Source organism: Hyperolius riggenbachi, chromosome 2 (assembly GCF_040937935.1).
Source record: "Hyperolius riggenbachi isolate aHypRig1 chromosome 2, aHypRig1.pri, whole genome shotgun sequence".
NCBI classification, from domain to species: domain Eukaryota; kingdom Metazoa; phylum Chordata; class Amphibia; order Anura; family Hyperoliidae; genus Hyperolius; species Hyperolius riggenbachi.
Genome location: NC_090647.1, coordinates 264375381 through 264401854, shown reverse-complemented (window position 1 = coordinate 264401854; position 26474 = coordinate 264375381). Strand labels below are relative to the sequence as shown.

General features: G+C 43.8%; 1 protein-coding gene across 1 annotated transcript in view; it reads left to right on the top strand.

The window, feature by feature from the left end:
- The window catches only part of NXN (nucleoredoxin), a 186433-nt gene that overhangs the window by 84348 nt on the left and 75611 nt on the right, over positions 1 to 26474 (top strand). The window contains exon 2 of the mRNA XM_068268609.1: positions 23793 to 23910. Within this exon, the coding sequence (XP_068124710.1) occupies positions 23793 to 23910 (118 nt within the window). The remainder of the gene's footprint in view (positions 1 to 23792; positions 23911 to 26474) is intronic.

The window sequence follows — 26474 nt, the reverse complement described above, 5'->3', positions numbered from 1 at the left end:
TATTTATTGGTTTGGGTAAAAGTTATAGCGTTTACAAACTATGGTGCAAAAAGTGAATTTTCTCATTTTCAAGCATCTATGACTTTTCTGACCCCCTGTCATGTTTCATGAGGGGCTAGAATTCCAGGATAGTATAAATACCCCCCAAATTACCCCATTTTGGAAAGAAGACATCCCAAAGTATTCACTGAGAGGCATAGTGAGTTCATAGAAGATATTATTTTTTGTCACAAGTAAGCGGAAAATGACACTTTGTGAGAAAAAAAAAAAAAAAAAGTTTCCATTTCTTCTAACTTGCGACAAAAAAAAAATGAAATCTGCCACGGACTCACCATGCCCCTCTCTGAATACCTTGAAGGGTCTACTTTCCAAAATGGGGTCATTTGTGGGGTGTGTTTACTGTCCTGACATTTTGGGGGGTGCTAAATTGTAAGCACCCCTGTAAAGCCTAAAGGTGCTCATTGGACTTTGGACCCCTTAGCGCAGTTAGGCTGCAAAAAAGTGCCACACATGTGGTATTGCCGTACTCAGGAGAAGTAGTATAATGTGTTTTGGGGTGTATTTTTACACATACCCATGCTGGGTGGGAGAAATATCTCTGTAAATGACAATTTGTTAATTTTTTTTTACACACAATTGTCCATTTACAGAGATCTTTCTCCCACTCAGCATGGGTATGTGTAAAAATACACCACAAAACACATTATACTACTTCTCCTGAGTACGGCGATACCACGTGTGGCACTTTTTTGCACCCTAACTGCGCTAAAGGGCCCAAAGTCCATTGAGTACCTTTAGGATTTCACAGGTCATTTTGAGAAATTTCGTTTCAAGACTACTCCTCACGGTTTAGGGCCCCTAAAATGCCAGGGCAGTATAGGAACCCCACAAATGACCCCATTTTAGAAAGAAGACACCCCAAGGTATTCCGTTAGGAGTATGGTGAGTTCATAGAAGATTTTATTTTTTGTCAAAAGTTAGCGGAAAATGACACTTTGTGAAAAAACACAATTAAAATCAATTTCCGCTAACTTGTGACAAAAAATAAAATCTTCTATGAACTCGCCATACTACTAACGGAATACCTTGGGGTGTCTTCTTTCTAAAATGGGGTCATTTGTGGGGTTCCTATACTGCCCTGGCATTTTAGGGGCCCTAAACCGTGAGGAGTAGTCTTGAAACGAAATTTCTCAAAATGACCTGTGAAATCCTAAAGGTACTCATTGGACTTTGGGCCCTTTAGCGCAGTTAGGGTGCAAAAAAGTGCCACACATGTGGTATCGCCATACTCGGGAGAAGTAGTACAATGTGTTTTGGGGTGTATTTTTACACATACCCATGCTGGGGGGGAGAAATACCTCTGTAAATGGACAATTGTGTGTAAAAAAATCAAAAGATTGTCATTTACAGAAGTATTTCTCCCACCCAGCATGGGTATGTGTAAAAATACACCCCAAAACACATTATACTACTTCTCCCGAGTACGGCGATACCACATGTGTGGCACTTTTTTGCACCCTAACTGCACTAAGGGGCCCAAAGTCCAATGAGTACCTTTAGGATTTCACAGGTCATTTTTGTTTCAAGACTACTCCTCACGGTTTAGGGCCCCTAAAATGCCAGGGCAGTATAGGAACCCCACTAATGACCCCATTTTAGAAAGAAGACACCCCAAGGTATTCCGTTAGGAGTATGGTGAGTTCATAGAAGTTTTTATTTTTTTGTCACAAGTTAGCGGAAATTGATTTTAATTGTTTTTTTTCACAAAGTGTCATTTTCCGCTAACTTGTGACAAAAAATAAAATCTTCTATGAACTCACCATACTCCGTACGGAATACCTTTGGGTGTCTTCTTTCTAGAATGGGGTCATTTGTGGGGTTCCTATACTGCCCTGGCATTTTAGGGGCCCTAAACCGTGAGGAGTAGTCTTGAAACCAAATGTCGCAAAATGACCTGCGAAATCCTAAAGGTACTCATTGGACTTTGGGCCCCTTAGCGTACTTAGGGTGTAAAAAAAAGTGCCACACATGTAGTACCGTCGTACTCAGGAGAAGTAGTATAATGCGTTTTGGGGTGTATTTTTACACATACCCATGCTAAGTGGGAGAAATCTCTGTAAATGACAATTGTTTGATTTTTTTACACACAATTGTCCATTTACATAGAAATTTCTCCCACCCAGCATGGGTATGTGTAAAAATACACCCCAAAACACATTATACTACTTTTCCTGAGTACGGCGGTACCACATGTGTGACACTTTTTTGCAGCCTAGGTGCGCTAAGGGGCCCAACTTCCTATTCACAGGTCATTTTGAGGCATTTGTTTTCTAGACTACTCCTCGTGGTTTAGGGCCCCTAAAATGCAAGGGCAGTATAGGAACCCCACAAGTGACCCCATTTTAGAAAGAAGACACCCCAAGGTATTCCGTTAGGTGTATGGCGAGTTCATAGAAGATTTTATTTTTTGTCACAAGTTAGTGAAAAATGACACTTTGTGAAAAAAAACCAATAAAAATCAATTTCCGCTAACTTTTGACAAAAAATAAAATCTTCTATGAACTCGTCATACACCTAACAGAATACCTTGGGGTGTCTTTTTTTCTAAAATGGGGTCACTTGTGGGGTTCCTATACCGCCCTGGCATTTTACAGGCCCAAAACCGTGAGTAGTCTGGAAACCAAATGTCTCAAAATGACTGTTCAGGGGTATAAGCATCTGCAAATTTTGATGACAGGTGGTCTATGAGGGGGCGAATTTTGTGGAACCGGTCATAAGCAGGGTGGCCTTTTAGATGACAGGTTGTATTGGGCCTGATCTGATGGATAGGAGTGCTAGGGGGGTGACAGGAGGTGATTGATCGGTGTCTCAGGGGGTGGTTAGAGGGGAAAATAGATGCAATCAATGCACTGGGGAGGTGATCGGAAGGGGGTCTGAGGGGGATCTGAGGGTTTGGCCGAGTGATCAGGAGCCCACACGGGGCAAATTGGGGCCTGATCTGATGGGTAGGTGTGCTAGGGGGTGACAGGAGGTGATTGATGGGTGTCTCAAGGTGTGATTAGAGGGGGGAATAGATGCAAGCAATGCACTGGCGAGGTGATCAGGGCTGGGGTCTGAGGGCATTCTGAGGGTGTGGGCGGGTGATTGAGTGCCCTAGGGGCAGATAGGGGTCTAATCTGATAGGTAGCAGTGACAGGGGGTGATTGATGGGTAATTAGTGGGTGTTTAGGGTAGAGAACAGATGTAAACACTGCACTTGGGAGGTGATCGGACGTCGGATCTGCGGGCGATCTATTGGTGTGGGTGGGTGATCAGATTGCCCGCAAGGGGCAGGTTAGGGGCTGATTGATGGGCGGCAGTGACAGCGGGTGATTGATGGGCGACAGTGACAGCGGGTGATTGATGGGCGGCAGTGACAGGGGGTGATTGATGGGTGGCAGTGACAGGGGGTGATTGATGGGTGATTGATAGGTAATTGACAGGTAATCAGTGGGTTATTACAGGGGAGAACAGATGTAAATATTGCACTGGCGAATTGATAAGGGGGGGTCTGAGGGCAATCTGAGCGTGAGGGCGGGCGATTGGGTGCCCACAAGGGGCAGATTAGGGTCTGATCTGATGGGTAACAGTGACAGGTGGTGATAGGGGGTGATTGATGGGTGATTGATGGGTAATTAGTGGGTGTTTAGAGGAGAGAATAGATGGAAACACTGCGCTTGGGTGGTGATCTGATGTCGGATCTGCGGGCGATCTATTGGTGTGGGTGGGTGATCAGTTTGCCCGCAAGGGGCAGGTTAGGGGCTGATTGTTGGGTGGCAGTGACAGGGGGTGATTGATGGGTGATAGGTGATTTGCAGGTGATTGACAGGTGATCAGTGGGTTATTACAGGGAAGGCCAGATGTAATTAATGCACTGGCGAATTTATAAGGGGGGGGGGGGGGATCTGAGGGCAATCTGAGCGTGTGTGCGGGTGATTGGGTGCCCGCAAGGGGCAGATTAGGGTCTGATCTGATAGGTAACAGTGACGGTTGGTGATAGGGGGTGATTGATGGGTGATTGATGGGTATTTAGTGGGTGTTTAGAGAAGATAACAGATGTAAACAATACATTTGGGAGGTAATCTGACGGCGGGTTTGCGGGCGATCTAATGGTGTGGGTGGGTGATCAGATTGCCCGCAAGGGGCAGGTTAGGGGCTGATTGATGGGTGGCAGTGACAGGGGGTGATTGATGGGTGATAGGTGATTGGCAGGTGATTGACAGGTGATCAGTGGGTTATTACAGGGAAGAACAGATGTAATTAATGCACTGGTGAATTGATAAGGGGGGGTCAGAGGGCAATCTGAGCGTGTGGGCGGGTGATTGGGTGCCCGCAAGGGGCAGATTAGGGTCTGATCTGATAGGTAAAAGTGACAGCTGGTGATAGGGGGCGATTGATGGGTGATTGATGGGTAATTAGTGGGTGTTTAGAGGAGAGAATAGATGTAAACAATGGATTTGGGAGGTGATCTGATGTCGGATCTGCGGGCGATCTATTGGTGTGGGGGGGTGATCAGATTGCCCGCAAGGGGCAGGTTAGGGGCTGATTGATGGGTGGCAGTGACAGGGGGTGATTGACGGGTGATTGATGGGTGATTGACAGGTGATGGACAGGTGATTGACAGGTGATCAGGGGGGATAGATGCATACAGTACATGGGGGGGGGGTCTGGGGAGAATCTGAGGGGTGGGGGGCTGATCAGGAGGGAGCGGGGGGCAGGGGGGGATAAAAAAAAATAGCGTCGACAGATAGTGACAGGGAGTGATTGATGGGTGATTAGGGGGGTGATTGGGTGCAAACAGGGGTCTGGGGGATGGGCAGGGGGGGGGTCTGATGGGTGCTGTGGGCGATCTGGGGCAGGGGGGGGGGGAAAATCAGTGTGCTTGGTGCAGACTAGGGTGGCTGCAGCCTGCCCTGGTGGTCCCTCGGACATTGGGACCACCAGGGCAGGAGGCAGCCTGTATAATACACTTTGTAAACATTACAAAGTGTATTATACACTTTGTATGCGGCGATCGTCGGGTTAACATCCCGCCGGCGCTTCCGTATGGCCGGCGGGTGAGCGGCGCCAGGCGGAGGCGGAGGATCGCGTCACGGATGACGCGATCGCTCCGCCCATGCCCATACAAGGACCGCCGCCAATTGTCAATACGGCGATCCTTGCGGCGTCCACTTCCCGGCCGCCAATTGTATATACGGCGGTCGGGAAGTGGTTAAAAGACAACTGAGGTGAGGGATATGGAGGCTGCCATATTTAGTTCCTTTTAAACAATATCCGATGCCTGGCAGCCCTGCTGATCTATTTGGTTGCAGTAGTGTCTGAAAAACACCAGAAACAAACATGCAGCTAATCTTGTCAGATCTAACAATAATGTCAGAAACATCTGATCTGCTGCATGCTTGTTCAGGGTCTATGGCTAAACATATTAGAGGTAGAGGATCAGCAGGACAGCCAGGCAACTGGTATTGTTTCAGCTGTCCTTTAAGTATTTCAGGAGTCAGGGAAGGTTAGTGTGATGAGTGAAGTTACGATTAGGTTAGTGTTTTAGGAATCTGGAAAGTTTCAGTCTAGCATAATATGTTTAACTATATATAGGAAGATAACGGATAGAATCGGGATATTAACATTACTTCTGCATGGACCAAAAGAGCTATGTTTAAACACATAAAGATGCCTGAATGAAACAGCTGGTCCAACCTAACGGAACAGGTGGTGTGAAGAACATGCATTTATCTCACTCCAGAATTACTCAGTGTTTTCAGTAGCAGAAGAGCCACTGTAAGCAAGGCTTCAAAGCATATTTTATGCAAGGAAAAAGCATTGTGAGATCAGTTGCTATAATAAAACTAAGAAGAGGATACCTTTATTTAAAGGTCTGTTCATGTTTGTAACCAAGGATACTCAAAATAATTGTTTGTGAACATTTTACGGTGAAAATTTCCCTTACAAGCACACATCATGACTATTTAACAAGCATTGTTTACTGTTCTGTGGGGTGAGGGATGAATGGAATTGAGTTGTTGGTGCCTGAGGCAGGTAATCACAGTAGGGATTGGGCATGGTTTTCTTGCATGCCTATCACTTACTAGCTATCAGCAGATGTTGGGGGACGGCTCTACATGCTTTGAAAAAGACCGTCACAAACCGTTGACTCAGGAGGTTGCAGGTGTGTATGGGCTCTAAAGCTATGTACCCACCTGGTAGCAATTTTCCCGACCACCGGCGATTTTTACATGATGTCATGAGGTGGGTACAGGCGCACGATTGTGAACGTCGCATAGTGTAGCGCGATGACAGAAGACCGACACAGCAGATCAGATCTTTAAGATCCTCAACGACACAGCGAAAAGTACAGCGATCGGTGGAAGTCTCGCTCGCGCTGGTGTGTACGTCGCGTGACCTAGTGCCTAACCTGCCAACAAGAAGAGGACCCGTCGAGCGGTGAGTACGCAGCTTTACATAACTGGAGGACCATTGGAGATTGGCAATACGCATAATTAAGGGGTTAAAGAGACACTGAAGTGAAAAAAATTTATGATATAATTTGTATGTGTAGTACAGCTAAGAATTAAAACATTACTGGTACTGGTTGAACTCGATGGACGTATGTCTTTTTTTCAACCGAAATAACGATGTAATTAGGAGCAGAGACGTAAGTCTAATATTGTTTCCAGTACAGGAAGAGTTAAGAAACTCTAGTGAGCTCCACGATTTTCAAAATCGCAGAGAGCTCTGTCTTTTGAAGCCTATTATCTCAAGTGTCTGACACTGTATTGTTTTTTTTTTTTTTTTTGCTGCAGAGAACAGTTCAAAAGTTCACTGACCTGCTCTGTAAAATCATTTAGATTGCTGAGTAGTGTGTAAACGGCAAATATTAGAGAATGATGCAATGTTGTAAAAAAAAAAAAACCCCTGAAAACTGAAAATTAAAATATGAGAATATTTTATTTGCTACTAATGTTCTAGTAATTATCCATACTACACAACCAATTCATTATATGATAATTTTTTATTCGCTGCAGTGTCTCTTTAAGGCTTGTGCTTGTTTCCACCAGGGGCATTTCGCTGCATTCCCCCTCATGCAAATTCGGAGGGCGAAACACAGCCTATTGAAATTGGTAGGCTGTCCTCTGATTCACACACAGGGAAAAAGACACATGGCATGCAGCAAAAAATATCAGGGCCACACATGCTAATCCCTATAGCCATGCATGGCTAGAGGGATTCGGATTCATTCTTGCATCGCAGCAAGTGTCGGTGTGCATATCTGAGACGCATACCAGCTGAAGTGGAAACAGGCCCTTATTGTGTCAGGCAAAACCAAGTGTGTGATGCTAGGGTCAGGCATGAACAGAAAGGCTCATTATATGCCAAGCTTATATTCTTAAATTTCACTATAAATGTAAACACATTTTTTATAAATCGGCAGACAGAAGTTAATATCTGCAGTGTGCAATGCAATACTGTATCTAAGTACTGATGTATCCCTACTAACTTAGTGTGGTGCTTCCACCATAACATTTTTAAGTTCTGTATCGAGTACAAAAGGGCTAGAATTTCTTTAACATTTTTATTGGCATCTGTGGCACTGTTGAAGGGATTCCCCTGGCTTTATATCAGTGACACCATATAAAGTGAGAAAACCTTGTCATTGGGATACAAAACAGCAATAAACACCTGTGGTTCCTGCTAGATTTGGTACGGCTGTCAAAGGGTGTATGACAGTACACCTGATTGGCTGGCTGGCCCCTACTGACCAAATAAAGGTAGCAAAGTGCTTTAGCTGGAAGTGAGCAAATTGTGTGTTTTGCAGTTAGCAGTGGGGGTGAATTCCCTGGGGGTGAGAGGTCCAGGGCCCACCAGCGCTTCCCTCTGGGTATTGCATGGTGGTTTGGGGGCCCCAACCAGCGAGAGAGACTGGGGCCCCAGCTGTCGTGCGAACCAGTGTTTGTGTACATATGAACAAAACAGATGTTATAAACAAGGGTACATATAAATCAAATCAAAAATATCTTTATTGGCATGACCAAAGATTCATACATTTATTGCCAAAGTAAGGGGAAATGGGGGACATGAAAGGGAGTGGCTTAGGGGTACAACAGATAAGCATTCCTGGACATTTTTAGGTTTACAGTTCGTTATGCTCCTCTCAGTCTGTATCGTGCTGTGACATAGTGTGCAGTGATTGTCACTGTGGATTCCTCTTCTCCTAGTAAAATGTAGCGTTTTCTATCATCCACTAATGTGGAAAAGTCTGGAAATAGTTCCATCAATTTCATAAAGAAGGGTTCTGTGGTTGCAGTATATTTTGGGCAGTGCAACAGGAATTGATTCTCATCCTCAAGGGTCTTCTGCTCAGTATTGGCAATGTCTATTCTTCCAGGGTTTGTACATCTGCCTGTGTCTCCCAGACTCTGTTTCAAAGTTGTGAGCACTCACTGTCTGTGGACACTCAGGATTTGCCTCTCTTAATTGTTAGAGAATATAAAATGGCCCTATACCTGTTAAATCTTACTGTAGGGACTGGTGTATGGTTAGCTTTTGTGACGGTTTTATTTCACTCCTCCATTTATCTACATAGTCCTCTTTGCTGTGGTCTGTGGTGGGCTTTATCTGGGCTCTTGATAGGACCCGTGGATCTGGGTTTGGGGGGAGCATATAGCTGACCATTTCTTTCAGAGCACTTCTTTGTCCTTCATTGTGCAACATAGCTTTGTAGTGTGATGAGTCAGGGCCATTGCTCTGTAGGCGGGCCCAATAGTGAAGCACTTTCTTCTGTATCTCAAGCAGTAATCGGAATCTACCCAGCTCAGCTCAGAAGGGAATGTTTGAGGTACTCCTGTGGACATGGAGGAGGTGTTTTCAGAATTCTAGGTGGAATATTTCTGTTCGGCTAGATTCCCATTTTGATTGATTTGGGTAGGTGATGGGGCCCCATACTCCACTGCTGTAGAGTGGGATTGGGGTGAGGACACAGTCAAAGACCAGACCTTTACCGGTGGTTTGAGGTGGGACAGTGTTTTTCTGATCGCTTAGAACAGGCATTCTCAACCAGGGTTCCCTGGAACCCCAGGGTTCCTTGAGTACCCTGCAAGGGTTCCCTGGCATTTTTCTACATTATGGGGGTTGGGAGAAGTATGGGGGTACGTAGCGTGGATCCGGGGTGTTGGCCCTAGAGCTGCGCAGCCGCACTCGCAGCTATGCGGACTGCGCAGCCGCAGGCAAAGGATGCGGCAATCTTAGGAGAGGCGAGAGAGCCCGACCCGGGCCGTGGGGTCGGCAGCCGTCCCGGGGGGCTAATGAGCGGAGGGACCCGGCGGATCGGCACGGAGGGCGCAGACGGCGTTGTCCGTGCCTTAAAAGATGAGGCAAGTGATTAATTTTTTTTCCACGTTTCGCCTCGTAAGTCCTGTAGCCCCAGGATTTCCGTGCAAAAAGTGGTTCAATTAATTTCCAATAATTTTCAGCCAATTTTTTTTTTTTTTTTGCAATCATTTTTTTTTATATTGAATTCAATACAGGTTATTGTATTGAATTCAATTTCAAAAAAAATGTTTGCTGTGAGATTTTGATGATGCTGTGTGACACTGGTGCCATTAACGCCGATCGACGGGGGACATGTGATCGCCAAGGGAGAAGCAAAATCCGCCAAGGGACATGAAAGAAGGCACTGGGGAAGCTATCAGTGGTACGCGACGAGGGATCAGCATGCCAATGGTGAGTATAAGACTCAGATGTATTAGCCAGGTGTAGTTAGCCAGATGTGCAGCCAGGTATAGTTAGCCAGATGTGCAGCCAGGTATAGTTAGTCAGATGTATTAGCCAGGAATAGTTAGCCAGATGTTTTGCCAGGTATATAGGGAGCAAGATGTTTGCCAGGTATATAGGGAGACAGATGTGCAGCCAGGTGTATAGGAGACAGATGTGCAGCCAGGTGTATAGGAGACATATGTGCAGCCAGGTCTAGGGAGTCATATGTATAGGGAGCCAGGTTTGCAGGTGCCTCTGCCCCCCCCCCCCCCATTGCCCCCGATGCTGTTGCCGGGTGTCCCTTCTGTGGGGGGGCTCCCCTTCTGTGCTGGCTGGTAACGGCCGGCGGGGATCCCCTCTGTGGGAGGGGGGAATCCCCATACTGTGCATGCGGGTGGCCCTTCTGTGTGTGCGGGGGGGGGGGGGGCGGGTATCCCCTTCTATGGGGGCTAGCCGTGGTCGGTCGGGGACACCCCCTTCTGTGGTGGGGGGAAGGTGGGTGTCCCAATCTATGTGGGCTGTAGGTGGCCTCCCCCTCCTCTTCCCCCATCCCTCCCTCCCTATCCCCCGTGCCCCCCCCCCATCCCGTGTCTCCCCCCTGTCAGAAGCCCTGATCTACTCACCTGAGGGCTTTCTCCTGCGGCGGAAGCGGCACGCCTCCTCCTCCATCGTGTTCTCTGTAATTACATTACGCGGCTTGGTGACTGTAATTACACAGACCGGGACTTCGGCGATGGAGGAGGAGGGTGTCCATCGCGGCCGGCGCAGGAGAAAGACCTCAGGTGAGTAAAGCAGGGCTTCTGACGGGGGAGACACGGGATGGGGGGGGGCACGGGGGATCGGGAGGGAGGGATGGGGGAAGAGGAGGGAGAGGCCACCCACAGCCCGCATAGAAGGGGACACCCCCCCCCCCCGCACAGAAGGGGGTGTCCCCGACCGGCCAAGACCAGCCCCATAGAAGGGGATACCCGCCCCCCCCCCCCCCCCCCCCGCACACACAAAAGGGTCACCCCGCATGCACAGTACGGGGATCCCCGCCCCCCCGCACAGAGAGGATCCCCGCACCAGCCACCCGCCGGCAAAGAAGGGGAATCCCTGCACAGCCCCACACATTCTCTGCCCCGCCGGCTGCACAGGGATTCCCAGGGTGGCTGGATGCTAGTTCTGTATGCTGTGGGTAGCACAGATCGCTACCCACAGCGTGCTGACAGGCATCCAGCCATCCTAGGGAATCCCTCTGATGAGGGAAAAGTGCAGCCGGCGGGGCAGAGAAACAAGAAATCTCCCTGGCGGTATTGACAAGCTCAGCTCGTCAATACCGCTTTCAGCAAATTTTTTTCTGGACGAGCTGAGCTCGTCAATACCGCCAGGGTGGTTAAGAATGTGAAGTCCTAGACCTCTGCAGTGATTCAGCAGTGGTTTCCCATACATATTGGCCTCGATTCATAAAGCATTCCCGCATGCGGAAATGCTGAAAACAGCTCACTTTACCGACCACATAGCAAAATTTATATTCATAAAGGCTTTTTCCGAATGAAAAGCCGACATTCCTGAGAAGAACGATAAATCGCCGCCTTGTGCGGTGATTATCTTAACAAAAGTAACAAAATGTCAATTCATAAAGATTAGAGGAAGCGGTATGCAGACGGGAAATACCGCTACCTCAGATGTGGCGAGAAGCGTGCGGAATACAGTGCAGTGAATGGGACAGACCTCCCAAGCAGCAGCAGAGAGAGCAGTGTACTGAGGAACTCAGCCAGCTCCTGTGTTTCCGCAAGGCTCCCGACAGCCTACCGCCTGCCTACAGCGGGAAATCTCCGCTCTGCTATCGCAACTGGCAACATTTTATGAATGCCCATCCAGAAGTCAGAAATAGCGAGCGCGGAGTTTCCCCGCACTGATTTACTTCACCGAACACATTTTTATGAATCGAGGCCATTGACTGTGCATTCATAGTTGTTTCTATCCTTCTGTATGTTTTAGGGCACTGGGTCTTGGGTCCAGATACAGTAAAACCTTGGATTGAAAGTAACTTGGTTGGAGAGAGATTTTAAATACAAGCAAAAATGTTTGTGAAATTTTTACTTTATATACAAGCAACGTCTTAATATACGTGCAAAAAAGTGTTTACACGTGTCACATCAACACAAATGAGCCGATGGTTCTTCTCTCTTTGAGGCTGCAGGATTGTACTTAACTGTACTTATTCTGAGCATAGGGACTATACAATGTCACATTTCCATGAAATCCTCAAAAGTTGACAAAAGCAACTGTCATTGGATAAGTTCCTTGTTAAAGTCACATAAACAAAATAAAACGTTTGGGGAGAACCACTAGATAAGAATAACTCTGTTAGTTATAGTGAGTCTTTTACATTTTTATTACTTTGTTATATTTTTCTGTTTTTGGATTGTGGAACAAATCATCTGAGTTTACATTAATCCTTATGGGGAAATTCGCTTTGATATAAGAGTGCTTTGGCATTCAAGCATGTTTCCGGAAAGAATTAAGCTTGAAAACCAAGGTTTCAATGTATATGCAAATTACCATCTTAGGTGAGGTAGTCTTTCCACACCTGTTTTGGCATTTAGATCAGCGTAGATTAGTATTTTTCCCATGGTTTGGAAGTGGGTAGCCTTCATTTGTAGGATTTGGTAGCAATTGGGAATAAAATATTGCGATTCTGCTGGTGCGATATATGCTGCACATAGGTAAATTTCAGTCTGAGAGGAGATGATGGAGCTGCTTAAAGTAAACCTGAGATGGCAAAATAAAAAGATTTTATACTGTCCTGGGGCTTCCTCCAGCCCCATGAGCACCGATGCATCCCTTGCCATCCTCCCGAGTGCCTCCATTGGGCCGCAATCAGCCCCCAGTAATCTGGCTCAGTTGCGCCAGTCAGCTCTTCTGCGTGCATGCAGAAGTGGCAGTTCCCTCTCTTAACTTGTTTAATGTATTCTTGCAGCTCCTCTTTATATCAGATTATAATTCCTCTTGAGCAGCAACCCCGCTTGATATAGACAACACGATAAACAAGAAAGATTTTTTAATTCTTCTCTAAATTCTACTCTATTGCAATAGAAAACCATATTTGTATGAAGAAGATTTGTAAATACATTGAGAATTTCTATTAACTATTAATGTGTAAAAGATTACCACCAGTCTGGCAAATCATTTCAGATATGCAGTGTTGGTATGAGATGTCCATGACTGTTGCTGTATACTGTGTGGTTTAATTGTAACTTATAAATAAACCACATTGATGTCAGTAGGTGGTGACGCAGTGAGGCTTTCCATACTGAGAACAATGTGTTTTCCCTAGGAACATCTATGCATTCTCCAAGTTCTGAGTGGAGAAATACCTCAGCCAGGAGGCTTCATTTTCTGGCTTCTCCTTAGCATTTCCATTTGGTGACGCATTCAAGTTTGGATGAGAGGTCCACTACCAGTGAATGGGTGATAGCCTGGTAATCTGTTAAGATTTAAATTTAACAGAGTTAATTTCAGTTCTGCTGTTTTTGCATTTTTAAATAATATGTATCCACCTTGCATATCCACAAGTCAGAGCTGGTTGTATTCTGCCTATGTTAACTAAAACCTTACCAAACTTTCCTGATACCAAGAGTAGTGACCTGGCAGTTGTCCCAGACCTGGTTTAGTGATATGCTTTCTCTTGTCATTCAAGTGATGTGGCCTGCAAGTTAAATGTTCACATGAACAGATTATTTTCTACTGATATCTCCTAAGGCTCGGTCCACACTAGAAGGTAATCTTCCCCGATCGCTGCATACAGTAACATTTTCGCAACTAGCTGGAGGGGGACAGGGACCCAGGTGAGGGAGGGGGGCAACTCCCCTCCCTGCCGCTGTGCCCGCAGCCCCCCGTCCTAGCTGCTTCCCCTCTAGCCTAAACACCTTGAGAGGAGGAGCAGGCAGTAGGCAATCCGGATCTCTGTCTGTGTGTGTAGAGGGAGATCCATTTTTGCATTGCCTGCCACTATCCCTCCATGCATCCAGGCTTCGTGAAGTCCCATCCGGGTTCAGTGAAGTCCCAACAAGTCCGGACCCTCAGTTTTTCAACCTGGATCCCCCGGATCGCCCACGGATACGTTTTTTTTTTTTTTTAATTGAGTGAAGGCTGCTGCTATTTTTAACATTGGTATCCGTGGCTCCGGTTTTGGTCCGGGCCCCAAAACAGAGCCACGGATAAATTTTTTAAACAAATGTGAACTGATCCTAAGTGGGTAATTGTAGTAAACTTTAGTAAAACATGGTAAATTACAACTACAAAGACATGGTAAACTTGGGAACTACTTTGAATTGATGTTTTTGTGCATTTTCATACATGTACTATTCAGAGCTTTGATGTCTCCTAACAGGTGTCCATTAACAGTACGATATTTTCCTCAAAAACGATCATTTGTTAAGATCGAATCGTACAGAAAAATACCACATGGTATGTGGAGAAAATGGGCGTGGAATGATTCTATGGTTGATTGGAATACAGTTCTTTGTCAATTGGAATGTTGCATTTTACGATCATATCAGAAGTGGGAAAGCATCCTAATTGACCAGTTTATGGGAAAAATCGATAACTGACTTTCTGATTACTTACCATCCCACAAATCTGATCGAATAATCACATCTGAGTAAAATATTGTACCATTAATGGGCACCTTTTAGGCCCAGCTCAGAGCTGGGTTTTCTCTCTAATGAAATTGTTACTTGCCTCAAGGAGAAAAAAAAAGAGAGAAATGCATACTGTACATATGAAAAAGTTGTTACAAAGTGGCATTCAAGTAAAGTTCATTTGTTAAGTTCTTTGTCTCTAATCCCATTCAGTAGCCCATTTATGAATGTACAAAAAGATTGTCTGTGTCATCTTATAAGAAGCTTTTCCACATCCCAGTGATGAGGTACATTTATTATACATCAACATTACTGAAGAGTTTGCTTATAGATATGAGTAACATCTTGCTTTTGCCACTCATAGCAGTTTTCTCCTGTAGCCACTACTTATTAATAATTACAGGGTAAGGAATGACTGAGACTCCCCTGCCCTTTAACTGATTGTTCTGTATTATTTAATGTAAACAAACATCACTTGTTGCAGAGTGAATAATGATAATGTAACAAATCCTCTGCTCTGTCATTACATGGTTAATAACAACCATCAAACTAGTTTAGGTGTCAGTAGTTCTTAGCAGTTTGTTTATTGTTGGTTCCTTAGTCCCTCTTCAGTAAAGCCATCAGCTACCTAGTGATTTTGTAACACTGTCCCTGGATTCTTACATTCATATCAAAGGAAACTCATACCTTGCACAGATGACGGATGAATAGCCTAAACAGCTGTATGAATGTTGGATTAGTCTGCAACTATGGAAAACACCCAGTGCTTCTGGATGTGCAGTTTATGCATAGGCTTTCAAAATAATTATTTACATAATCCTGCCCACTGTACTATATAGGTTTAAATGTGTTATTTTACTTGGCTTCTCTGTGCATTACTACTTTGAAGATTGACAGCGAGACCCCCAAATTTTCAGTTTTGATTGGTCCATTTTAAAGCAGGATATTACAAACATAGGCGTTTGGCTTATTTGTGTACTCTAGTTTGCATGTTAAAAGCTCTAAACTACTCTCATTAGAAGCAATCCACAGTGTTTTGTTGGCACCATGGTTTAGTATTATTATTATTATTATTTCTATATTGTGTTTTAGAAAGTCATGGTCAAAGATAGTACCATACCTCTTCACATCCATATTCACACCCAAATTCACACATTACTTATGTGCTGGACTATGTTGAACCCTTTTAAAAGCTCAGTGACTTTGAAAAAAAACATGGCTGAGTTGGCAAGCTGGGCACAGATAAGACTGTACTGGCTACTCTGTGTTATGTGTCCTTGTAATTGGTAAAGTTCAGTGTTTTTTTGACATGTAAAGCACTTTGAAGGATAATCTGCCAGGCAAATTGGACTTTTCATGTCTCTGAGAGCTGTACAGGGCCCAGCATGAGTATTGTCAAATGGATTCTACATCTGTGTTAGCTTTGGCTGAGCAAGCTATCAGATGCATTCTTCCTGGCAGCAAAACACTGGAGCTCTTTGCAGGGATAGAACATGGCTTTTCTGAAATTTTGGATCCTTCCTCATTACTTCAGGAAGAGCTAAATATTCTTTGATGCCTTTTCCTATTTCCCGGTACTTTACACCAGCCATCTATAGAAGAACTTTTGGGTGGGGGGTGGGGTTGGACTTTGCATTTGAAAATTGCTCATTAAGCTAAAATATCATTTGCAGTTGTCCTAGCTAAAGAAAACTTGCTCAGGGCATATTTTTGCTGCTCTATAAATGGGAAGGCTCAACTTGAATGAGTGCTTCTGTTTATAGAGTCAATGTAGGAGCATTGACCTTCAGCTTACCATGAATCTGCCACACTCAACTGGAGATGAGTTTCAACTCACTATAGATGAGTTTTATTCAACAGTCTGCTGCTGATAGCGGCAGACTGCCGGCAATAGAAATTGGATGCGATGTGTTTCAAAGTAGCGCATGCAGCAAATTTTGTTTCCCGCATGCTGGAGTCGCACTAATGTGAGCCAGCCCATTGATTAACATGGGTTGGCCCAAGTGTGATCCCTACCTCAATGTGCTTTGATGATCAGAATAAGTGGTGGTTGAACTGGAACTTTGCAAAAAGTAAAGAAGACTTTAAATCTAATTCTTTGCTCTTTTTGTTAATGGAGGTAGACTTGTGCCTGGTATACCAGAGTGACATATCGGTACAGTTCTAGCTTCCTACAACTTTATCCTAGTGTGTGTGTGTGTGTGTGTGTGTGTGTGTGTGTGTGTGTGTGTGTGTGTGTGTGTGTGTGTGTGTGTGACCTTAAAGAGAACCTGCAAACTAAGTAGAACAGAGGCGCCAACAGGATAAAAACAGTAATTAAAATGTTAAAAAATTCGCTGAGGAGGCTATGGTGGCTCCGCCCCCTCCAAGCAAACACAGAAAACTGTGTAATATAATCAGAATAAATTTATTGGTACACTCCAGGGTATAGATACACAACGCGTTTCGCGGGTATGAGCCCGCTTCTTCAGGTAGTAGAAGTAGGAGTACACAGCAATCTGTCAGCAACACACCTGGCGCCAAAGACTTTGGCGCCAGGTGTGTTGCTGACAGATTGCTGTGTACTCCTACTTCTACTACCTGAAGAAGCGGGCTCATACCCGCGAAACGCGTTGTGTATCTATACCCTGGAGTGTACCAATAAATTTATTCTGATTATATTACACAGTTTTCTGTGTTTGCTTGGAGGGGGCGGAGCCACCATAGCCTCCTCAGCGAATTTTTTAACATTTTAATTACTGTTTTTATCCTGTTGGCGCCTCTGTTCTACTTAGTTTGCACTTTATATCCACCCTTGGTGGAGGGGGATACCCCTTCTTTCCTTATCTACAGAGAGCGACTTTTTAATCCTGAGTGGGGACAGGTCAAATTCCTCACCTGCTTATACAGTGGTTGCCTGGAGGTAACCCTGGTTTGTGAGTATAATTTTTACTCTTTTACATTTACCAATTGCCAAAACCTACTACACCATATTGGGCTCTCGGTTCTCTCTCCTCTTGTATACTCTTAAAGAGAACCTGTACTGAGTAAAATTATTTAAAATAAACACATGAAGTAACTTTAAAGGGATACTGTAGGGGGGTCAGGGGAAAATGAGTTGTACTTCCCCGGGGCTTCTAACGGTCCCCCACAGACATCCTGTGCCTGCGCAGCCACTCACCGATGCTCCAGCCCCGCCTCCGGTTCACTTCTGGAATTTCAGACTTTAAAGTCTGAAAACCACTGCGCCTGCGTTGCCGTGTCCTCAATCCCGCTGATGTCACCAGGAGCGTACTGCGCAGACACAGACCATACTGGGCCTGCGCAGTATGCACCTGGTGACATCAGCGAGATCGAGGACACGGCAACGCAGGCGCAGTGGTTTTCAGACTTTAAAGTCTGAAATTCCAGAAGAGAACTAGAGGCGGGGCCGGAGCATTGGTAAGTGGCTGCGCAGGCACAGGATGTCTGCGGGGAACCATTAGAAGCTCCGGGTAAGTTCAACTCCTTTTCCCCCGACCCCCCTATAGTATCCCTTTAAATGAACATTACATAGTTACCTTGCCATCAGTTCCTCTCAGAAGCTCACCATTTTCTTCTGACAATAATCCCTTCAAGTTCTGACAATATTTTGTCAGAACTGAAATATATCAGTTGCTGTCAGTTATAAATCAGCTGCTGTCAGTTACAGCTGAGAGGAGAACTGATGTGTCCATGTTTCCCTATGGCTCAAGTGGGCGATGTTACAGTTTAACAGTGTGCTGACCAGGAAGCTGTTATGGGGTAATAGCCATTTTCAAAATGGAGGACAGAGAATTCCATTGATCACGGTGGACAAACAGTACGCAGGAGAGGAAAAATAGATTGAGGAGTGGACTACATGGGAGGTGTGTATGACTTGTGTATGTTTATTTTGACTTTTAATTTTGAGTTCAGGTTTTCTTTAAGATGTCTCTATACCTTTGCTGAATAGTGCAAAAAATAAATAACCAAGCAGCCATGTATTTCTGGAAAGGTGCTCTTTTATCAAGGTTATGGTACATCAAAGAAAATACGAAAATGTCACCAAATATTACTCTAGACAGCAAAGAGTCTAGTTTAACCTCCTTGCCGGTTATCCCGAGCTCAGCTCTGGGAAACCTGCGCAGGAGGATTTCTCCGGCCCCGCCGGGGCGACTTTCACAATTTTTTTTTATTGCACTTTTCTAGCACTTTGCTAGCTGCGTGCATATCCCGATCGTCGCCGCTAGCCGCCGATTCGCCGCTAGCCGCCGCGCCGCCCCCCTCAGACCCATTAGGCAGCCTCGCTAATCAGTGCCAGGCAGCGCTGAGGGGTGGATCGGGATTCCCTCTGACGTCCCGATGTCCATGACGTCGGTGACGTCAGCCCGCCCCGTCGCCATGGCGACAGGGGAAGCCGAGCAGGAAATCCCGTTCTAAACGGGATTTCCTGCTAGTATATAGGAGGATGCCGCTTGTCAGCGGCTATCATGTAGCTAGGCTAGCTACATGAATTAAAAAAAAGTGCTGCGCCGCCCCCTTGCCGACAGAATTGGAACGGCAAGGGGGTTAAAGAGGAACTCTAGTGAGAATAATAATAATAAAAAAAAGTGCTTCATTTTTACAATAATTATGTATAAATGATTTAGTCAGTGTTTGCCCATTGTAAAATCTCCTAAAATCCCTGATTTATATTCTGACATTTATCACATGGTAACATTTTTACTGCTGGCAAGTGATGTAGCTCCTGCTTGCTGTTTTGGCAGTTGGAAACAGCTGTAAACCGCTATTTCCCACAATGCAGCAAGGTTCACAGACAGTAAACTGCTAAGAGTACGTACTCATTTCTTTGTGGGAGGGGTTTCACCACAATATCAGTCATACAGCGCCCCCTGATGGTCTGTTTGTGAAAAGGAATAGATTTCTCATGTAAAAGGGGGTATCAGCTACTGATTGGGATAATGTTCAATTTTTGGTCGGAGTTTCTTGAACTCATGCAGGTGTCAGTTGTTCAAGTTAGTTAGGGAATCATGGTGATGATGGGACTAGCATTCTCATCTTGCAACAACAGTGTCCAATGTTCAAATCAAGGCCAGAACACTACATTCAGAGTTTGTTTATTCTCTTCATCTTTGCGTGGGTTTGCTTCTGACACTCTAGTTTACCTGCACATCCTCTCACTTTATATTTTTGTCCGATTTTTCAACGTATGGCCATAAGTGGTCTGTTGCTGTGAAGGTAGGTTGTCTGTTAGATGGTGCTAGTTGGTATTCAATTTTAGTTTATTGGGTGTGGTCTCTAGACTATGTGAACTATGCATAGATTGTAGCTGTTCTTTCCAGGCCTGTCTGTGCTTCAGCATTCTTCTGTGTAGGTTGAGGCAGACTAAGAATTGCTGCTTGGGTAATGTGTATAAAAAGGTCTTGTAAACCACCTGTACGTGTAGCAGCAGGTCCTTGGTGTTTGTAATTATAGTGAATGTATTTTCCAGAGCTTTGTGCTGAATGTTGCATTTTGACAGCATTTAGTCACATGCTCTTTTAGTGAACTATGGTTTAATAAACATGCCAGATAGTAATCAACACTTTAGTAGAGGTCACCTCTGACTAGTCAGCAGCTGCTTACTTGCCACCTGGGATATACTTAGCTCATTATCCTCAGTACTGATTTGTATGACATGAACATCTGTGCTGCAAAGCTTGCATGGAAAAAAATTGAATATTCATTTTCCTAAGTGAAAGTATCCATATCTACATGCCCATAACATCCCCTATCAGTGTTGACAAATCATTGTGGTTTTTTTTTTTTTTTTTTTAAAACATTTTGTCAAAGAGCGATACCCTGGGGGAAATGCGAAGTCCTTATCCAGAGATGGTTCAGTTCTATTTGGAAAATATCTTCTGCAAGAAGAATTGGCTGATTGCACTCCGCCTACACAGAAAGCAAAAGTCACCATCATGACTAGAATGGTGAATGATTATTTCAGCTTGCATGCAAATTTTGTGAAAATGTTATGAAGCTTGGAATTGGACCAATCAAATTATTTTCCTGTTAATTCTGATTAGTACATTTGCTATTGACATATAATTTTCTTAAAAATTAGGTGGATGCAAGATGAATGTAACTGGCCATGCGTGGCAAGGGGAGGGAGTCAATTGTTCTTATGCTGGGAATACACCATGAGCTTTTTTTTTTTTTGGCAGGTAGATGGCTCAATAGATAATTTCTGACAGGTTGGTTGTCCGGTAGGTTGCTATGCCCCTGTGGCGTTATCTGCATGTCAATTGAGGTCTGCCTGTAGTTGGCAGTATCAGTACATTGATATCTGCCTGTTGGTGGTAAATAGAGCTATGAAATTGAATTCAGCAAAGTAGTTTTTTTTCTACAATTAATGGAAATTCCAGGGGGGCTGAACTGGATCTGCACATGGCTAATCTAAAGCCCCATACACACAGCTCGGCTGTGTGTATGTGTACAGCAGCCTCCACCCCTCTCAACTGCTGGCTCAGCGATCAGCCTGGCTGATCACTTCGGCTCAGCTACGGCCGAGAGCATTGTTCTCTGCCACGTGACTTCTCTCCCACACTGCTGGCTGCTGTCCTGCATAGTAACAGAACACAGAACTAGCCTGCAGGCTAGTGACACAACTGTACAGCCACAACCCTGTAGTGTTGCCCAGTTCAGAAGGTTAATGGTTGATATGTTTGCAGATCCAGTATAGCCTGTTTGAAGATCCGGTCTGTCCACAGTAATTCTCGTTTCCTGAAGCTCTGGTGGCAGAAGCTGATTAGTGGCTGCACTACACTCTTGTGGTGGAAGTGTAAATCTTTCCACCTTATTTATGTATAAAAGAATACCATAATTGCTTATTGGAAAACTTGTATTTTTCATAATGTGCAGCTCCTGTTAACAGTGAATGTTTTGCATGTGTATGTTGGTGATGCAGAGAGGAGCCTAGAGAAGTGTAGCAATTATGGGCAGCAAAAGCGGTATGGAGGGATAAATATACACAATGCAAAGTATAGGGTTTGTGCTCTCTGAGACACTGAAATGCTTGGACTGTATCTTGTACTGATTAAACAGGAACTGTAACCAAGGTTTGGAGTTCATTCCAATCAGCAGCTGATACCCCTTTCCCACAAGAATGTTTTACCTTTTTTGAATAGATCATCAAGAGGGTTTGTATGGTGCTCTAGCGATCAGCAAAACGTCTGCAATCTGCTTTTTGAAGCGGATCGCAGCCAGTGGAAAAGGGTCCATAGGGTTACAGTAGCCAAGCGCTTTTCACAGTGCAGGCTCTTTGAAAAGCGCTCTTGGTGTGAACTAGTCCTAAGTATGTATGGGTAGGTGCACAGCGTCAGGTATGTACAGCTACACAAGGGAATTTCAAATGTGAAAAATCCAGTTCTAAAGGTAATATAATATGCACTAATCGGTATGTGTATTTTCAGAATTCGCCTTGTCCAATTTTGGGTTTCATTTGGCTTTCCATAATATAGATAATTATATTGAAAAACTTAAAGTTAACCTGACGTGAGAGGGATATGGAGGTTGGCATAATTATTTCCTTTTTAAACAATGCAAGTTGTCTGGCTGTCCTCTTGATTATAGTTTTAGCCAGAGTTACAGATTGCCCAGGAAGCTAATGGTGAACCAGAACTCCTAGGAGTGTGTAAGGAGCTAAAAAGGACTAAAAAGCCTCTTTACTTAAAATGCTATGCAGAAACTAAAAACAGAATGCAAAATTTGGTTTTACATAGCACTTTTAGCCATAGACCCTGAACAAGCATGCAGATTAGGTGCTTTTACCCAAGTCCAAATTATTAATCAGGGATATACCAAAGACACGGAAGATCAAAAATTGAAAAACTACTTTTTCTTTTTTATTTACAAAAAAGTGCAGAAATATGTACACAAATTCTTTAATCACATAAAAAAGTGCATATAATTGATTGAAAAAAAAGGCAACAACATCGATTTGTTTCGGGTTGGTAACCCTTCTTCAGGCCTTTAAATATATAGTGAACATCTGCACAGTTAGAATACAAGGTAGAAACTCATCTGGTCAAATATAAAGCCAGGGCAGACCACCACAAGATGAAACAAAGAGCCGCATGGAGACCGGACATCCAAACAGGGTGAATGTCCGGTCTCCATGCGGCTCTTTGTTTGATCTTGTGGTGGTCTGCCCTGGCTTTATATTTGACCAGATGAGTTTCTACCTTGTATTCCAACTGTGCAGATGTTCACTATATATTTAAAGGCCTGAAGAAGGGTTACCAACCCGAAACAAATCGATGTTGTTGCCTTTTTTTCAATCAATTATATGCACTTTTTTACGTGATTAAAGAATTTGTGTACATATTTCGGCACCTTTTTGCAAATAAAAAAGAAAAACTAATTTTTAATTTTTGATCTTCCGTGTCTTTGGTATATCCCTGATTAATTATTTAGACTTTGAGCTTGGTGTTTGTGGTGCACCTGCAGGGATTTTTTGTATATTTTGCTTCTCCCAAATACACTAACTACTTTTACCCAAGTCCGACTAGATTGAGGTGGCCATACATCAAACGATTTTGCAAGCCAAATAACCTAAAATTATGGAATCAGAGGATAATCTGTGCTGGAACGTTTTCCCCTGATCTATGTTTCGATTGATTTTTGTCCAAAATCTGTTAAAAGGATTGCTCAGATATGTTGGAAAAGTCTCGGCCACAACAAACTATGTACCTGACAGACCCCGTGGCCAGTGTCCTCTCCAAGAAGGTGTCCCTCCGTGCCCCTGTGCAGTGTTTTAAAGTCTCACCTCTCCACCAGAGCGATTCCAGGCTGCCTCCGCTCTCACCACCGGGGCTGTACCATGTGGCATTAGGTTCATGTGATGTCATAACCAGGGCTGTGCAGATTGAGCAATTTTGGGTACCTGGAGTCAATGGTTTCAATAAACTAAGGAGTCGGATGATTTTTGAACCAAATACATAACCTTTTTAAAAATTAGACTAAGGAGTCGGAGTTGAGGAGTCGGTGGTTTCATAAACTGAAGAGTCGGATGATTTTTGAACTGACTCCACAGTCCTGGTCATAACATGTTTGGTGCCATATGGCACTGGTGCCCGCGGTGAGAGTGTGTCAGCCAGGCAGCTATAGGCATATTTCTTTTATTATTGACATGGAGTCATAATATACATGTGTTGTCTTTTGATGCATTCAATAAAGGTGATTGATAGCTATCAAAGGAAATAAACATGGAAGCCTCCAGATCGCTCTCGCCTCAGGTTCCTTTTATGATCCTTCAGTTCATTTACATTTTATGGTTGTAATGGTTATTACATTTTTGTTTTGCAAATGTAGTTATTGTGTATTTTTAAATACCAATAGCTTTTCTTTTTCTTCCAGTTGAAACTATGGAACAAGTACAGAATTTCTAACATTCCATCGCTGATCTTTATTGAGGCATCCACGGGGAAAACTGTTTGTCGGAATGGCCTCTTGTTAATAAGAGATGACCCAGAAGGTTAGTAAATGTCTTCCATGACCGTCCTTTAGGTGCTACTGTAAGTAAGGTGCTTCATAAATGATGAACACTAGAGATGGCACTTCTCTTAGACACTTTAATGACTACTATTGCGTAAAAATTGAAAATGGTGTAGTGGATAGCACTCTTGCCTTGCAGGTCCTATGTTCAAATCCCAGCCAGGGTACTATCTGCAAGGAGTTTATATGTTCTCCCTTTGTCTGTGTGGGTTTCCTCCAGGCACTCCGGTCTCTTACCTCATAAACATACAGATAAGTTAATTTTCTTCCCAGTATAATTGGCCCTAGACAAACATGACACATGACTGTGGAGGGAATAGATTGTGAGCTCCTTTGAGGGACAGTTAGTGACAAGACAATGTAATCTGTAAAGTGCTGTGGAAGATGTTGACACTATATAAATACTAAATAATAATAACGTACATATAAGATGTACATTTGTCCCAGATAAGCAAACCTTTTGCTGTGTTGGGTCATTGCTTGGATCTGTTTGTACATATGTATTATACACTTTTTGCAATAGTGGTCCTTCAAGTAATACTTGTTCCTAATTTAAAAAATAACAGCTTTGCTTTTGTTTTGTTTTTTGTTTTTTTCTCTTTTGCATTTTGGAACTGATTCAGATTAATTTACTGTTGCTATTTATGTATTATTAAAGTTCAATTCCAAGATTAAAAAAAGAAAAAAACAAGTTTTGAATTGTGTGGAAAGGATTGGAAACTACTTAAATCGGAAGGATTGCATGTGTGGTATGTCTACAGCAGGGATAGACAAATCTTCAAAAAAAAAATGTCGAAACCTGCAGCAATATGCACTAGATCCGTTAATTGGTATTCTGTGTGCTACATGTTGGCTAAGATGTGAGGTTAAAAAAAAAAAAAAAAAAAGAATAATAATAATAATTTACCTGGGGCTTCTGCCAGCCCCCAGCAGCCTCCCTGTCCCGTGCCGTCTCTGAACGATCCCCCCCCCCCCCCCACGGCTCACTTACAGTTTCTCCATCTTAGAAGTTGATCCTGGCCCCGCGCGCCCAAGCTCCAGTTCCCCTCCCATTCCAGGACACTCTCGACAAGGGGAACGGGAACTAGGACACGCGCGTTGCAAGGGTTGACTTCTAAGATGGAGAAACTGAAAAAGAGCAGCGGCAGGGGAACGGAGAATTTTTCAGAGACGGTGTGGGACAGGGAGGCTGCAGGGGGCTGGCAGAAGCCCCAGGTAAGTGAAAATCATTTTTTTTTTAAATATAATTTCAGTTCCACTTTAAAAACTGAAATTACAGTCCCCATTATCCTTTTCCCAACCCTTGAAAGATATTTAAAGAGAAACTCAAACCAAGAATTTAACTTTATCCCAATTAGTAGTTGATGCCCCCTTTTACATGAGAAATCTATTCCTTTTCACAAACAGACCATCAGGGGGCGATGTATGACTGATATTGTGGTGAAACACCTCCCACAAAGAAACTCTGAGGACCGTGGCATTCCTGGCAGTTTCCTGTCTGTGAACCTTGCTGCATTGTGGGAAATAGCTGTTTACAGCTGTTTCCAACTGCCAAAAAAGCCTGCAGCAGCTACATCACCTGCCAACAGTAAAAATGTCACCATGTAATACATTTCAGAATGTAAATCAGGGATTTAACCACTTCGCATCCAGACCTTGTTTTCAACTTATTGACCAGAGCAGTTTTGACAGTTTAGCTATGTCCCTTTTTATTTAGAAATAACTTTATCCCTACTTATGACACAGAAATGAAATATATATTTTTTTTTCAAGACAAACTAGGCTTTCATTGTATGCCATTTTTTCCCTCAAACAATTTTGTTTTCTATGAATTTTAATAAGAAAACAAAGAAAAAATAGAAAAAAACATGTATTTCTCAGTTTTACCGATTCCAGTTTAAAAATAAAAAGTGCTACTGTAGATAAAAAACACAAATTTTGTTTGGCTATTCTTACTGCTTATCACAAAATTTAGATTATGTTCCTGTCACAATTTATGGTGAAGATATTTGATTCTGCAATAATGCTACAGAGTGTGTTTTTCACTATGAAATGAGAAAATACAAGTATTTTTAATAGTAAAAATAAATCTCATTAGCTCAGGAAACTTATATTCCCATTCACCAATTAGTCCTGAATCAGATAGTGCCAGAAATGTGCACAGGAGCAAGCCCAATCCTGCACAGCACTGCTTCTGCTGCAAGACGTATATCTACTGACCTGTGGCTTAGATGAAGTCCCAGAGGACGTATATCTACTGACCTGTGGACGAAGTGGTTAAAAGATTTTACAACGGGCAAACACTGACTAAATCATTTATACATAATTATTGTAAAAATTAAGCACTTTTTTTATTACATTATTTTCACTGGAGTTCCTCTTTAAAGAGAACCAGAGATGAAATAAAGAAAAGATTTTATACATACCTGGGGCTTCCTCCAGCCCCATACGCACGGATCGCTCCCACGCTGCATCCTCCGCTGCCTGCAACTACGAGAACCGTCTCCCCGCTCTTCCGTCAGTCAGAGCCAGTGTAGCGCTGGA